The following is a 16542-nucleotide window of genomic DNA, read 5'->3' as shown; positions in this document are numbered from 1 at the left end:
CGAGACATCACGAACCATCGTTGCTTATAAAAATGATCAAATCACGTCTCAGAGTTCTTATCGATAGAACACGTAACTTACATAAAACATATCTCCAATGACATTCTAGAATGATTTGTAACTTGTTTGTACCATACTTAGGACCCCGTATTTAGACCTCGTATAAATACTCGGGGGACTCAAGTGTAATTATGTAATAAATGGAGGGGCAAATATGTAATAAGTGAGGAGCCCTTATTCTATAAAAGGACCCCTCACTCTCCTCATTAAGGGAGGCCAATTCTTAGGCCATACCCTCACCCTCTCAGTGCTCTCATCCTAACAGAGAAGCTCTCTCTATCCTCTTCAACATCTCAGAGAAATACAATATCAGTGTGGACGTAGCCCAAACATTAGGGTGAACCATGATACATCTTGTGTTATTTACATTTCTTGCAGATTCACGATCGGATTTACGTTGTTCCAAGACCTCCGGTTTTGTGCCTCAACATTTGGCGCCGTCTGTAGGAATCGACACGAAAAACTATGTCGGTTCTTTTTCATTTTTTCACCTCTGCTGTGAATCTGCAAAATCACAAAAAACCAAATCCATCACTCTCAATCTCCACCAAGATTTAGCATCACCACCCAATTAGGTTCAATCCATTCCCTTCAACCAAACACAACAGAATCCCAAAAATCCCATGTTCTAAAAAATCAAACTCACCCATTTCCCCAACCTCCAATCCCCACCTCCCCTCGATCTTCTGAGCCGAATCGGCAGAACCCAGTAGCCAATTTCTCATAAAGATCACTGCTTTTGGGTGGTTGCAAAGTCGTGCTGACCATGTTGAAGGCCTGCTTCCAAGCTTTGTGAGACGAGCATCGCGCCCAACCCGGGTGACAATACCATGTTCCGGAGGTTCCTTCATAAGAGACCGTTGTTGGGGAATTTCCAGAAGCCAGCGATCTGGTCTTTACCGATGAGGGAAAACCTAATGGAGAAGCTCAAAGTTATGGCCATTAGCCAGGATCAGATCCGATTGGATGGTTTGGCTCCGCCGGAGCCTGAGCCGGAGAGCTTGCCAGTGGAAAAATCAGGATTGACGACGGAGGAAACAAATAAGCTGCTGAGGGTGGCTCAGCTGGAAGCGGTGAAATCGAAGCTTCGAGAAGTCCAGAAAAGCTGGGTATCGTATTCGGAGTTTGTTCGGATCTGAAGGGAAAGCTTCACCTACAAACCAGGTCTTATACTGCTGTTTACTATCAGCTCTAAGACTGACAGGAGCTGACTACTTCAAATACAAAGACCTAAAGTAGCCATTGAATGCTAGAATCCGAGACCTCATGAAGCAAATGACTATGGCCGACCATATTGGCCAAATGACGCAGATCGAGCGCACAGTGGCGACCCATGATGTCATGACCAAGTACTTCATTGGGAATGTGCTTAGTGGTAGTAGGAGTGTACCAACCCCAAAAGCTTCAGCTAAGACGTGGATCAATCTGGTGAATGGCCTCCAAAAATGATCTATATCTACGCGTCTTGGGATTCCCATGATCTATGAGATTGATGCGGTTCACAGCCACAAAAATGTCTACAATGCTACTATTTTCCCTCACAATGTTGGACTGGGAGTCACCAGAGATCCTAATCTTGTCAAGAGAATTGGGGAAGCAAATGCCCTTGAAGTCAGGGCAACCAGAATTCCTTATGTCTTTGCCCCATGTATTGCGGTCTGCAGAAATCTAAGATGGGGTAGGTGCTACGAAAGCTATAGTGAAGACCATAAGATTGTTCAAGCAATGACTGAGATAATATCTGGTCTGCAATGAGACATGCCTCCCACTACTCAAAATGGGGCTCCCTATGTTTCTACTGCAAACCTACTGTAGGTTCTGATGGAAAGAGGAAAGAGCTAGAGAGTAACATGCAATCCGCTGTCAAGTGCGTCGTCCACTGCGCCTACGCAGAAAAAGCAAAAGAGAGAGGGAAAGCAGAAAAGTAAAAGCAAATCAGAAAGAAAACCAGAAAAGCAGTGGGAAACAAAGCAAAAAAATAGAAACAAAAGTGAAAGCAAAGCATAAAAAAAACCGAGAAAAAACAGAAAGCAAAAGAGAGGTTTTCCTTTACGAGAACACATGGCGACACTGCAAAAGCAAGGAATAAACACCCACACTACAAAAGCAAGGAATAAACACCCCATCAGAATGATGTGATTTACTTTCCTTATTTTTTAATGATGTAATTTATTTTTCGTATCTTTCGGAGATATCTGTATAACCCCATTAGAGGGTAATTAAAAAAAAAATGGCAAGCCCAAAATAATGGGCTGGAATGTTATGTGGAGGACAAATGCCCATATGCCCAAAAGAGCCAGACCCTCTATTATCACCAACCAGATGATCAAAAGTACGTCCAGTACTACAAAGAATTTTTCGACTGCCTGCCGTTATTACCACCAACCAGGTGATCAAAAGTATGCCTAGTACTCCAAAATTATTTGGCAGCCTGCCACTATTACCACCAACTAGGTGATCAAAAGTACGCCCAGTACTTCAAAAATTATTCGGTGACCTGCCGCTATTATCACCCATTAGGTGATCAAAAGTACGTCCAGTACTCCAAAATTATACATGAGCATTACTCATGTCAATTATACATAAACATTCATGAGCATCACTCATGTCAATCATACATAAACATTCATGAACATCATTCATGTCAACATTCATGAGCATCACTCATGTCAACATTCATGAGCACCATTCATGTCAACATTCATGAGCACCACTCATGTCAACATTCATGAGCATCATTCATATAAACATTCATGAGCATCACTCATGTCAATCAGCTTTAAAGGCTTCATTTACAGAGCTCTAGCTTCAAAAGCTTCATTTACAAAGCTCCAGCTTCAAAGCTTCATTTACAAAGCTCCAACTTCAAAAACTTCACTTGCAAAACTTCACCTACAAAGCTTCAGTGCAGGGTATACAAATACCGCCTCCGAACAACTGCCACTTAGGCCCATACATGGATTCAATTTGAAGTCTCCAGCCAACAAACTCTATTGACTAAAGATTTGGGGGACTACACTATGTACCATATATTAGGCCACAACTAGGCCTCATGAAAAATATATGGGGGACTTAGCCTATTATTTATGTACTGAGGAGCGTGCCCTTATTCTATAAAAAAGATTCCCTCACTTTCATTAGAAATCACCCATTATTCATGTACTGAGGAGTGATCCCTTATTTTATAAAAGGGACTCCCTCACCTTCATTAGAGAGCATCGCCGCCAACTGAGCAACCGCCTCGCCGCGAGCATCACTCCTAACCCATTATTCATGTATTGAGGAGTGAGCCCTTATTTTATAAAAGGGACTCCCTCACTTTCATTAGAGAGCACCCATTATTCATGTACTGAGGAGCGAGCCCTTATTTTGTAAAAGGGACTCCCTCACCTTCATTAGAGAGCATTGCCGTCAACTGAGCAACCGCCTAACCGCGAGCATCACTCCTAACCCATTATTCCTGTACTGAGGAGCGAGCCCTTATTTTATAAAAGGGACTCCCTCACCTTCATTAGAGAGCATCGCCACCAACTGAGCAACCACCTCACTGCGAGCATCACTCTTAACCTATTATTCATGTACTGATGAGCAAGCCTTTATTCTATAAATGGGACTCCCTCATCTTCAACGCCACAAGCCAAGCCAACCAAGGCAACATAAGCCACAAGCAGAGCAGCCTCGCAATATATGCTACTTCTAGTTGAGCATCATTTTAGATTGGGCACCGCCTCATATTGAGTATTCAGTTCTAGACGACATCTAGTTACTTCGGCCCACACATAGACTGAATTTAAAGTCTCTAACCAAAAGACTCTCTTGACTGAAGACTTGGGGAACTACTGTTTGTACCATACTTAGAGCCTCCGTATTTAGACCTCGTATAAATACTCAGGGGACTCAAGTGTAATTATGTAATAAATGGAGGGGCAAATATGTAATAAGTGAGGAGCCCTTATTCTATAACATGACCCCTCACTCTCCTCATTAAGGGAGGCCAATTCTTAGGCCATACTCTCACCCTCTTAGAGCTCTCATCCTCACATAGAAGCTCTCTCTATCCTCTTCAACATCTCAGAGAAATACAATATCAGTGTGGACGTAGCCCAAACATTGGAGTGAACCACGATACATCTTGTGTTATTTACATTTCTTATAGATTCACGATCGGATTTACGTTGTTCCAAGACCTCCAGTTTGTGCATCAACATAACTCATTGACCAAAAATCAAATGTCGATCAAAAATCAACAGTAGGGTCCATAACCCTACATAACTCAATCCAGAAGATCCGCACCTCGGATTTCCAATTGCCAAAATTAAGTGATGGCCGACGTTTTATTTTACGAACTTACAAATCCAATTCGGGAAGATTAGTATGTCGGATTCCCGATCTGTATGCTCCTATGGTCCTCAAATATTACGTACTATAACATATTAAAGTTTGGCGATGATCTAACGGTCGAATCATCGATTCATAAAATAGTTAAGCGATGGACCTTAGTGGAACTAGGTTCAAATGATGGAAATTCATCAATCGGACTTCACATATGGAATTAGATAATCAAATTTAGTCTAGGAAGGTAAGGGGATGCCTTGGCCCACGTGCCGCCTTACACGGCGGTCGGCCGCCCCGACTTGCCGGAAAATCTAACTATTTCTAAAAATTCTCAAACTTCACATAAATAAATATCTCAATGAGTAGAGCAAGTTTTATACCTGTGGCCAAGTTCAATTTGGCCGAGAAAAGCCTCAAATCGCCACGAACCCGTCGGAACCCTAAAATTTAGGTGTTCTTGATTTGTCCTCAAATCAACTTCAACGTTCCAACCACTTACTGGGCATTGCTCCTGACCTCTTGAGGAGTGTTTTGGTGGTGGTAATTGAAGGAAAACGTTTTAGGATTAGTGGATTTCGGGCAATGGCTTCCGCGGCACCCATGAGTATTTCTTTGTGAATCTTAACCAATCCGTGTCGATTTTAGCTAGAAATGGATGTTGGGGCGTGGTGATGAGGTTTGGTGGTGGTGATTGGGGGGAAAATTGCCTGAAAATTTGATGAATATTGCCGGAAAATTCCACCGGTTTGAAACCGGGTTGTCATAGATGTACGGGTCGAATTGGTTGGGTGCTCTGCACCTCCCTCCTTTCCCCTATTTTCCTGTTCTCCCATTGGTCTTCTCCTCACCTCCTTCCAGATTGGGCAAAAGCCCCTTCCTTTTCTCTCATCCAATTAGGCATCAGCCTTCATTTTCCTTTGTTCCGTTTTCCTTCTTCTTCACCGATTCCTTTCTTTTCCCCTCTCAGCCACCCACATGTGGCCTAATAATTTAGTGGTATAAAATAATATAATATAATTAAAATAGTTATTTCTTCAAAATACTTTCAGGTTCCGTAAAACTTTAATCGTAACTCCAAATTCACTTCTGCTTGCGCTTACACGTTCGTATCGTTGAGTACTTCAGGAATACGTTAAAAATATATTTAGTATGTCTCACTATACATTGGTCAACAAAAGTCAAAACCTTCACCTCTAGGGCATTTTCGTAAATTCACACTTTTAAAATTTATAAAATTGTAGAACTAGGGATGGGTTGTCATATTTAGAGTCTATTTAATAACTGTTGCAATTTTTAGTGACTTGAAAACTTGTTTGGTAAATGTTTTACTTTTCATTTTGAGGTGTGAGTTTATTTTTGGGCTAACTACATTTTACAACCTTCAAGTTTGAGCTGACTTATTTTTGGGTCAACTACATTTTACAACCTTCAGGTTTGAGCTGGTTTTATTTTTGGGCTAACCGTATTTTACAACCTTCATGTTTGAGGCCTTGAGCTGATTTTCAAGATGAGACACGAGCTTCTAATTTTCTCGTATTGCAACCTAAAGTTTTGGAATTGTACCAATTAACCATTATTGTCTCTTTTAATATCTAATCCTCCATTAAAATGTGGTGCAAATTAGAAGGATATTACGCTCACTATATCATTAATTTGATAAGTGATCAAACAATAAGTTTGATCAAAAGCATAAATTGGTACAATTTTAATACCTTATGATGTAAAATGAGAAATTTAAATCTTCTAAATTTTAATACTCTATGTAGTTTTTTTAAGACATTCATTATTATCTAAACTAAAAGCCATTATAATTTTGTTCTAATTCGACTTTGGTGAAAAACGAACCTAAGAAGATGGTTTTCGGTTTTATAGTCACATAATCTCCATATTTTTGCAACCTTGTCCTTTTATTTTCTTCATTAGCATTGGACGTAAACATCTTGATCCAACCCTGATTCTATATTCTCATTCGTCTAAATCAAATTTGGCATCCAAGTATCTTTGGTTCATGCCACACCGGTTTGACTAGAACTCAATTGCCTTTTATTTCTTGATTTCAATGACACAAACAATTTTCCGCTAACGCATGAAACTCATTTCTTGCTTGTGTAATCACCTTTCAAATGGGAATCTTATGAGAGAATTTTAATAGTGTGGACTACTTAGTAAAACGAAAAAGGAACGGTCGGACAACCAATACTTCCGACTATTGAAGAATAACCCCTTTCTGTATCCCAAATTGAAAAGTACATGAATATATAACTTGGATTACTACTTGGAAAGACCAAATCAATGTACATCAAAGTGCGAATCTCAACGAAAGGCTAATACAATTTAGAAACTTAATCATAATACAATTGAAAAGTACATGAATATATATATATATATTTTTTGGAACAAACTTAATCATAATATTGGCATTAGATCTACAGACTGACAAGGAAAATTTGAAATTTGGAAGCATATGATATGAAAACATTAAGTAATGTAGAACACGTACTAAAATAATCGAAGGGTCAATAGACCAAGTCACCACACACACAAAACTTCACAAAAAGCATATCTGATATTTGACTTTATGAAAATCTGACAACTACCAATGCCGGTCAAGGCGCGATTACATAAGCTGCGAATGTGCTTCTACACTAATTAAATTATTAATAATCTGGACTTTTTTTTTTATTATTATTTTGGTTCTCCAATTTTTTTTTTTGGGGGGGGGGGGGGCTTTAATTTACCAGGTGCTAATTAATTTCATCCTAGTATTGTTAGTTTTTTTTGTGTTTTCTTGTTGTAGGGGTTACTTATTCAATGGGAAAGCAAGACAAATTTGAGGACAGTCCCTCCAGTTGGTACAAAAGCTGTCGTAGACTCGTATGCTAACAATGAAAATGAGAGTGAATCTTCGAAAAGAACGCTACACGATTGTACTTGTAAGCAAATTTAATGCGAAATTGAGAAGTTGTCACGAGTGAGGTCAGGTTAATTAAAAAAGAAAACTAATGAAAATGACTTGAAAATTTTGAATTTTAATGATAATGACAAAATAAAGAGTAAAGTGAATAGTACCAAGTTTGACTTTTTAGTGTAAAAATGTGGTTTTTCGTTAAAGTGAACAGTACCGCGGGCTTTTCGTTAAAACTCCCTAATTAAAAACCTAAAAAGAAGGCGTGTTTGTGATAGAGTGTGAGGCCAAAGAAGTAATAATCTCATGCAATCATATTTTAATTGTCATATCACTAGGAAGCTGAAGGATATATATACTATTCATGATTGGTGAAATGGTCCGACTGTTCCAAGTTGGAATGCACCAAGACACCCAAGCTCTTTTGCAAAGCTATATCTATCATTAGCTACTTTGAAGACTTATTTTTTATTTAAGTTTGCAAGGCAATGAAGGATACAAAAGTTTGAATTCAAATTCAAAGACTATATACGAAAACATTCAACGATAGTTTAATTAAACTAATCAATAAATTTAAAGTATAAATTTAAAACTAATAAATTATTGAGGGATTATGTTTAGCTCATTCGATTGGAGATGGTATATGAATATGGTTTATGACACTGTTCATTTAAAAATAGTTTTTTGCAGGGCTATAAGCCTATAATTATGAACGAGGCTATATTTAACCCTTTCGGTTGGAAATGGCTTAAGTGCCCCAAAAACCTCAGCTATGCCCTAGTGGTGTCTTGGTGGAGGTAGAGTCAAGACTTTCTTAGAAAAATAGCACATTCATAGCACTTTGACGAGAATCATTGACACACCCTGATCCAGAATGTCCACTAGAAATCCGAATCGAGTTGTGCTGGCCGTTACCTGGAAGGTGACAAAGCTATAAATTGTGATGATGTGGAAAAATGTGAATAAATTTAAACCTAAGAGTGCCTAAAAACTAGAGTGCGCTGGTGAACGAGAATGAGTCCACTTCACACGTGACATTAGAGCATAAATAAGTACAGTAGAGTGAATTGAGAATCATACTATCTAAAGAAATTCCCAATACTAAGATTTGCCACGAATCCTCGTCGATAACAAAACTCAGCTAATAAAACCTGGAAGGTGAAAACAAAACACGGTGAGTGGCCCTGGAAATAATTTTAATAAAAACCTTCTAAAACGTCATAATCCCTAAATGTAACACCTATATAGTTTCTAGGAAATCATACCACGTACCAATGTGAAATCAAAAGTATATCAAAATGAAATCTATAAATATACCATGACACAACATCTCATCAGCAATATAAATAATCATGTGCTCAACAATCTATATTAGCACGAAAGTCGGAGTCACTTAACGTGACCTGTACGACTACACCCATAGCTCATCAATCAATGCTAGCACATAAGTCGAAGTCACATCTTGTGACCTGTACGATTCATCCATAGCTCATCAATCAATGCTAGCACATAAGTCAGAGTCACCTCTTGTGACTTGTACAACTGAATCTATAGCTCAATAAGTATACCTGCACACGAGTCGGAACCACTTAAAGTAGTCTGTACGACAGGACTAGGTGTAAATAAATACACTCAAATGCTACGATCACTTGAAGACTGTGCGAATAATCGCGGGTCACCTACGAGTCGGAACCACCTATTGTGGTCTATACGACAGGACTGTGCACCTACCTTGGATCCAAGGTGAGCGTAAGGTACGGGAGGTGAACATCACGTGAAGAACTGTACCCAGGCTATAGGTGGGAGCACTAACACCAGGGTACAGGTTTATGAGCTCTCAATGCATCTCAACATAACATGTATGACTCATGGGCAATCTGTACGACAGTGTCGGAGTTGCCTATCATTGCAACCTGTATGACAATGTCGGAGTTGCCTAAAAACATAAATATAGGCATGCCATAACTCGATCATTTCGAATAACACCATAAACTCACCTGAACTTACCTGTGCATCCTGCGTTCCTCTTCGCACTTCAAAGTATTTACGGTCATTATGTGCAGGTAGTATACATATGGATATGCCATGATGCAACCTAATACTCAACCATGTCATAGCATTTTCAAATATATATATATAACATAGCGAAAAATGCATAATCTGTAATGCCCCACTCCCAACTAAACACTAGTTTAATTAACTATCATTACTTACAATTCTTTACTTCAATTTTTCAATTCCTCACACATTGCTCAATTCCCCAAACAAGGTTTTTGTCTCGATTATTTAATCTCATTTATTGTATGGCTGCATCTAACGTCTTGTTAGACTGCTTACGTACCCTAAACAGGGATCAAGCCAATCGTAGTTTACTCTTAGTACGTCAAAGCATTCACAGTCATTATATGTAGGTAATATGCATATAGACATGGCATAATGCAATCTCACACTCAACCATATCATAGTATCTTAGACTATAAAAATATATGGGGGACATGGTATACATATGCATAAATCAATTTAAAAGCGTTTACAGCATTATCAATCATATATATATATATATATATATATATATATAGATAAGAGGAAAAGACCCACTCACCTAAAGTCCGCGCTACGACTTCCTAGTATGAATATCAAGACATCACAAACCATCGTCACCTAGAACAATTGTCAAATCACGTCTCAGAGTTCTTATCGATAAAATACATAATTTATATAAAACACATCCCTACGAATTTCAATCCGGAAGATCCGCATCACGGAATTCCGATCTGTTACCTCCAAAGATCCACATTATGTTCCTAGAACAACGTCCAAATGTTTCATTACAATCCAACGGTTGAATCTCCGCCAATTGCCAAAATCAAGTGGCGGTCAACATTTTATCTTATGAACTTACAAATCCAATTCGGCAAGATCCATACATCGGATTCCTGATCCATAAGTTTCTATGGTTCTGAAATATTATGTACTATAATGTATTAAAGTTTGGTGACGATCCAACGGTCGGATCGTCGATTCATACAATAACCTATTAACGTATCGTAGAGAATTTAGGTTTCAACCATCAACCTATGTCATACAATTACCAAGACTGAACTCAAGGCATCTAATTTAGCCTAAAAATGACATTGACGGCCCCCTAGCCACGCGTCGCGGCACGTGCCACCATGGGTGGCGGTCGGCCGCCCCGACTCACCGAAAAATTCAACTATTTTTAAAAATTCTCAAAAATTCCAGCAATGAAGATCTCAAAAAGTATAGCAAAGTTTATACATGTGGCCAAGTTCAATTTGGTCGGGAAAAGCCTCAAATCACAACGAACCCGCCGGAACCCTAAAATTTGGGTGTTCTTGATTCGTCCTCAAATAAACTCCAACGTTCCAACCACAACGTTTAAAATTTGGTGAATTGCCGCCGGTGCTCACTTGGCCCCGTGGGCGAGGTCCCTCACGAAACAAAGCCAAACACATCGGGTTTGGTTGATAATTGATGGGAAAATGGCAGGGAAGTAATTTGGTAGTGATGGGGAACTTTTATTTGCTCGGAAAACGCCACGAGGGTGCGGAAATGGACACCGGCCAAACCGGGTCGAGGTGGAAGAAACGGGTCAGGGGGAAAATGATTCTTGGTTGGGTGCCACTCCCTTCTCTCCTTTCCCTCATGTCTTCCTCTTCCCATTGGTTCCTTCTCTCTCTTCCTTCTTCTTGATTGGGCAAAAGCCCATTCCTTTTTCTCTCCTCCAACTAGGCAGCAGCCTTCCTTTTCCTCTGTTTCGTTTTTCTTCCTCTTCCCGATTCCTTTCTTTTCCTTGCTAAAAATTGATTGGCTTCCTTCCCACAAAATGGGAGCTCAAATTATTTAACTAACTTTAAATAATAAATTTCAAACGTCTGTAACTATACCGTTATAATCCGGACTCGCAAACGACTTTCGCCTATACGTTCGTATTAACGAATACTACACGCCGAAAGAATAAATTATACTTTCCTCTAGATGATGGTCAACAGAAGTCAAAATTCTTGCCTCTAGGGCATTTTTGTCAATTCCCTCGATTAAAATAAATAAAAACGTAAAGTTAGGGACTGGTTGTCACAATCATAAACAGACTATTTATCTCTTCTTACACAGTCATGTTTAATTATTTTTACTGTTTTCATTTGATTTATTCAAATCAATGGTAAGAAAAAAAAGAGTTATGTAAGAGGCTAAAAATAATGTGTGAGAATCAACTCCCTTGTTTTAATCCCTTCGGTTAGTTCAAGTGGGAAGTGTAAGTGGGAAAATGGATTAAGATTAGGCTAGATAAAATGTTTGATTCTCTTTTATTGTAACCCAAAAAAAATAGCATATCCTTTGGCACAACTTGTATAAGTTCTCGATAATTGGGGTTATAAGTTCTTATGACAACACTATATAAAAGAAGGGTGATTAGCGAGGAGAGTAAAAAACAAACTCTTGTTCTAAATTCGAAGTACTTTACTGTTGAATTTATAAGTCGAATAAAGTTCATTACCCCTAGCTTAATGTTGGCTTAGTTACATGTTATTGAGTATCACTTAATTTCATGAAACTCAAAATTTGTTATTTAACTTCTGAAACTCAATTTCGTGTCTCATTGTTTCCCCTAACATCAAAATCTGTTAACAAATTCGTCAAAACTACTTATATGGCTCAAAAATGAGTCTTATTGTGCCACATAAATAGTTTTAACAAACTTTGACAATATGGATCAAAGTGACACGAATTGAGTTTTAGAGAGTTGAGTAAACAAAATTTAAATTTCAAAATATTAAGTGAAACTCAAATTAAATTTTAGAGGGTTTAGTACTTAATAATCTCTTCACTTCTTGTTTTTGTTCAATAATCTCTTCTTAATTTCTTGTTTTTGTTCAATAATCTCTTCTTATTTTTGTGTAAGAGAATCAAATATTTTCTCACCAGTGTATGGTATGGAACAAAAAGGGGGAGTCGGACATGAAAAATGGGACATAAAGGCAAATGCAAAAGCATGAAATTTGAGTCATCCTGTCACTCCAATTAGGGTGATGTTCCCCAGTTTAACTTTATCTTTCCCTGTCTCACTGAAAAATTGTATGGAGAAAAAGGGAAATATTGACAAATTGATGTCCTCCCTGATCTCGTATGTGATCTCTTGTATGTAACTTTATCTTCCTTGATCTTGCAGTCTAGTGACGACGGACCAAATAAATCAAATCGTTCAAGAGAGTGAGAGATCTAGACTCTTGATTTGTATGAAGTGGGTCAGTTGGTGGGCTAATAGGAGCCGTAAAATTTAAAATAAGTGATTTTGATTTCTTGGTCCGTCGACTCCTGCTTGTAAGATCCAGAGAGGATCTCGATTCCTCCTAAGCTAGCAAATCATATAGACCCATTAGGGTCCACACTCCCATACCAATCAGCTCATGAAATTTTACCACTAAAAAAAGAGAAAGTTTCAATATGCTGGGAACACGATTTGGTACACCAAGTATCAGAATTGGTAGGAATTTTTTTTTTTTTTTTTAGTATGGGTGAAAAATCTGAATGATCATGTGCACAAGATCACATAATCTGATTATACTAATTAATATTCATTAATTATTATTTATAAGAAAAAATGTCAATAATCAAGACAGGATTTATGGGACTAACCTACTTTTGGTTTTGTGGCTGTTATTTTTGTAGTGATTTCGGTTTGAAGTTGCTTAACTGTGCATAGCTAATTCAAATGGTGGCAGAAACAAGAGTCTTTCTACCATTATGTAATGATAAGCAAGAGTCTTTCTACCATATGTAATGATGTTAACCGCCTATTTGGTATGCAATTTGAATCTCATTTTTTTTTAACTCAAAAAAAGTTTTTGAGTCTCAAGTCAATAAACTCGATTTTCTTTTTGGTCAAACGAAACTACTTCTATTAAAAAACTAGTACAAGAAAGAGACCAAAAGCCCTCCCATAAAAAACAGTAGGTAAAGTAAAAGGCCTAAGCAAAATGACAGTTGCAACCCAAGATACAACGGGAGACCCACACAAATTTAGGCTCATAGGCAGAAAAAACAAACAACAAAAAAAACCCTAATCTGAAGCCACCACCATGACGTCCTAGAAGGAAGTCAAACTCTAAACCGAAAAAGTAGACACCAGATCCAAATCCTTTTCACAAATTCCTACAAATATATACAAACAAAGTACCATATGGATAGAAAGTGAGGTTAAGGGGTATGTAAAATGCTCTTAGTATGACGGATGCCACAGAACACTTGGCCTTGACGAGGATTCGGCATGCCAGTTGAGGGAGGAGAATTGAGGGAGAGAAATTGATCTAATATCCAATTTCAAATCAAAGCCCGCAGATCCAAGTACATGGTTGGATGGGGATGGAATATCACAGCTAAAAAGGAGTGAGGAAGAAAAAGTAACAGATAGAAAGCAGTAAAGACAGGCAAAAAAATGTTGGATAAGAGACATGAAGCCTAAATCTGAGATAAACACAGGTTTATTGAGACCAAGCTCAAGGAAGACTGGAAAGTGGTAAGGAAAAGGGGGTGGGAAGTTGTAAGAGGGAAAGGGCAGAGGAGATGGGAGGGGAGGAAAATAGGGAAAAGGCAGAGGAGATGGGAGAGAAAGAAAATAGGGAAAGAGCAGAGGAGGTATGAGGGAAAGATGAGGAAAAGTGGGGTCACTTTGTAATTTAACGAATCGAACTGTCTATCTTTATAATTTATGTTGCTCCTTTTTCATATGAGTTTGGGCCGTGTTATGTCATCCCGCCCGTTTGACACTTCTACAAACTTCTACATTAGATTGAATAAATAAAACAAATCAATAAGCAAAAATAAACAAAGATGTACAAAAGGAAAATAAAGGTGTGAAAATCTTTCCCTTCTCTAGTGTAAATCGATTCCCTATTTTTTTTCCCGAAACGATGAAAAAATAATTAAATTTGATCTGAAACCTTGCAGTTGAAGTTAAAACATCACAAACATGGAACATTACGAAAGAATCCCTACACCCTAGAATCAATCACTTTCCCATTGAGTAAGTGCATTTTGAAGCAAGTTGAATAATTGAATGGTCCAGTAATGGTGTCCAATCTCTACACATGATTTGATTTGATGAAATTTATGAATGTATTATTTGTTTAATCAACGGATTAATGATGGAGAGAATTCATATTTAATATGAGGTCGTTTTCTCTTCTGGAAAAGTTGAATCATCCTAGTGGACATGACTAAACCATCCTCGATGAATGGATGATATGAAAATGTCTCATTGATGTGAAGTAACTAAAGATTGATATTATTCTTTTATTAAGTAGGAAATTAAGGATAGAACTTGCCTGCTGAAAGAATCAGCCATGCTGATTACCAATCACGGTTGGACATGTGTCCATGTTGGATTAAAAAATCCATAACTTGGACACATGTCCAGCCGTGATTGGTTATCAGCAGAGGGTGCTGCTAAATCTTTAGCAACCAAGTCCCGTTCGGAAATTAATTGGTGAAGTTAACTATTTCTTTTTTTTTTTTGAACGAAGGTAAATATATTACCAACAAAACAAAATTTTCAAGAAAGAGGTCTGATTACAATAATCACATAGACATGGACCCCCAAAATACAGCAAAACAAGTCTAACAGAAAATTATTAGCCCAAGACAAAATAGAAATTGAAAAAAAGGGAGTTTTAACGAAAAGCCCGCGATACTATTCACTTTAACGAAAAACCACATTTTTACACAAAAAAGTCAATCTTGATACTATTCACTTTACCCTTTATTTTGTCCTTATCGTTAAAACTCAAAGTTTTCAAGCCTTTTTCATTAGTTTTCCTTTGAAAAAAACCTCAATAGCTTTCGCCCTTGCAGCCGTCGGAAGGACCCCAACCACCCAGCGCAGCGCAAGCTAGAGGTGGTGGGAACTTTATTTATTTTATATTTTTTTTCTGATGAACAAAGCATATATTAAAGGGTGTGACCTCTAAAACAACGAATTTGCATACAATCAAATAAATACTCACGTTGTGCGGATTGAGGGAGAGATCTATCCCAAATGTCTAGATCATTATAAAGAAAACCAAAACTAGTAATAGCATCTGTTAGGAAGTTGGTTTCTCTATAAACATAATACCAAGTGGTGGGAATATGTTAATTTACTAGTGCATGTAGTATCCCACATCGGTGGGGTGAGAGTTAGTCCCTGGCCTTATATGTACATGTCTCTCTCTTCTTAGCATGATGCGTTTTGGGTAGTGAGGTTCTCTTGCCCAAGAACAAATCCGTGAGGGCATGGCCCAAAGCGGACAATATCGTGCTACGGCGGAGTTGGAATGTGACAATTTGGTATTAGAGCCAGACTCACCGTCCGTTCGAATGTGCCGACGAGGACGTCAGTCTCCCTAAAAGACGTGGATTGTAGTATCCCACATTGGCGGGCTAAGGGTTGGTCCTTGGCCTTATATGTACATGCCCCTTTGTTCCTAGCATGATCTGTTTTGGGTAGTGAGGTTCTTTTGCCCAGGAACAAATCCGTGAGGGTGTGGCCCAAAGCAGACAATATCATGCTACGACGGAGTCGGGATGTGACAGTGCATGCTTTAAATTATGTATTTACTTGCATGTTAATTTACGAAGTTTATGTGATTAATATAGCAATTATACCTTAATTTTTCTAATATTTAAGTCATTACTGTTATCCATTATAATCATCAACTTATCAATTAATCAAACTATCCTTTGGGATTTCCATCAAACTGGTAGATCCCAGATTTTCGGTTCTTCAAGAAATTATGCTTGTAATCCTTTTTGCTTCGTGATGCGTCACTCTCCCTCTGATTGTGGCCCTAACTTCCTAAAAAAATCTTCTGGTATCTTCATGGCTCCACCGTTATTCGCTATGTAATAAAAAATCTAAATGCATGCAGCTTGCTCCGCAGGGATCTACTTGTATAATTTTTTAGACGAAATTTAAAAAAAATTCAAAATTTTTTTCCTATAAATATCTAAGTCATTCCTACATCATTTCTCACATCCTTGTCACTCAAAATCTTATCCAAAAACTTATTGAGATTATATAAAGATAAGAAATCCAAAGGCTTTTTCATTTAGCGACAAGTGACATTCAAAATATGTCTGAAAACCTTATTTTAATATGGTAGTTTAATTCAATTACCCATATTAGTTCAATTAAAATAATAAATTATTAAGGGGGCTAAAAAATAGCCCGCTTTGGTTGGAGA

At 38.0% G+C, this 16542-nt stretch overlaps 1 protein-coding gene across 1 annotated transcript; it reads left to right on the top strand.

The window, feature by feature from the left end:
* The first annotated feature begins 890 nt into the window (after positions 1–890).
* Positions 891–1199, top strand: LOC103440839 (calcium uniporter protein 2, mitochondrial-like). Its single transcript, XM_008379543.1, has one exon. The coding sequence runs from the start codon at positions 891–893 to the stop codon at positions 1197–1199; it is 309 nt and encodes a 102-aa protein (XP_008377765.1).
* Positions 1200–16542: the final 15343 nt, after the last annotated feature.

Source organism: Malus domestica, chromosome 17 (assembly GCF_042453785.1).
Source record: "Malus domestica chromosome 17, GDT2T_hap1".
NCBI classification, from domain to species: Eukaryota; Viridiplantae; Streptophyta; class Magnoliopsida; order Rosales; family Rosaceae; genus Malus; species Malus domestica.
Note: the sequence above shows the minus strand (reverse complement) of the source record. Positions and strands in the feature narration are given on the sequence as shown.

Coding starts and splice junctions, on each gene's coding strand:
- LOC103440839 (XM_008379543.1), top strand. CDS start 891: ATGTTCCGGAGGTTCCTTCATAAGAGACCGTTGTTGGGGAATTTCCAG.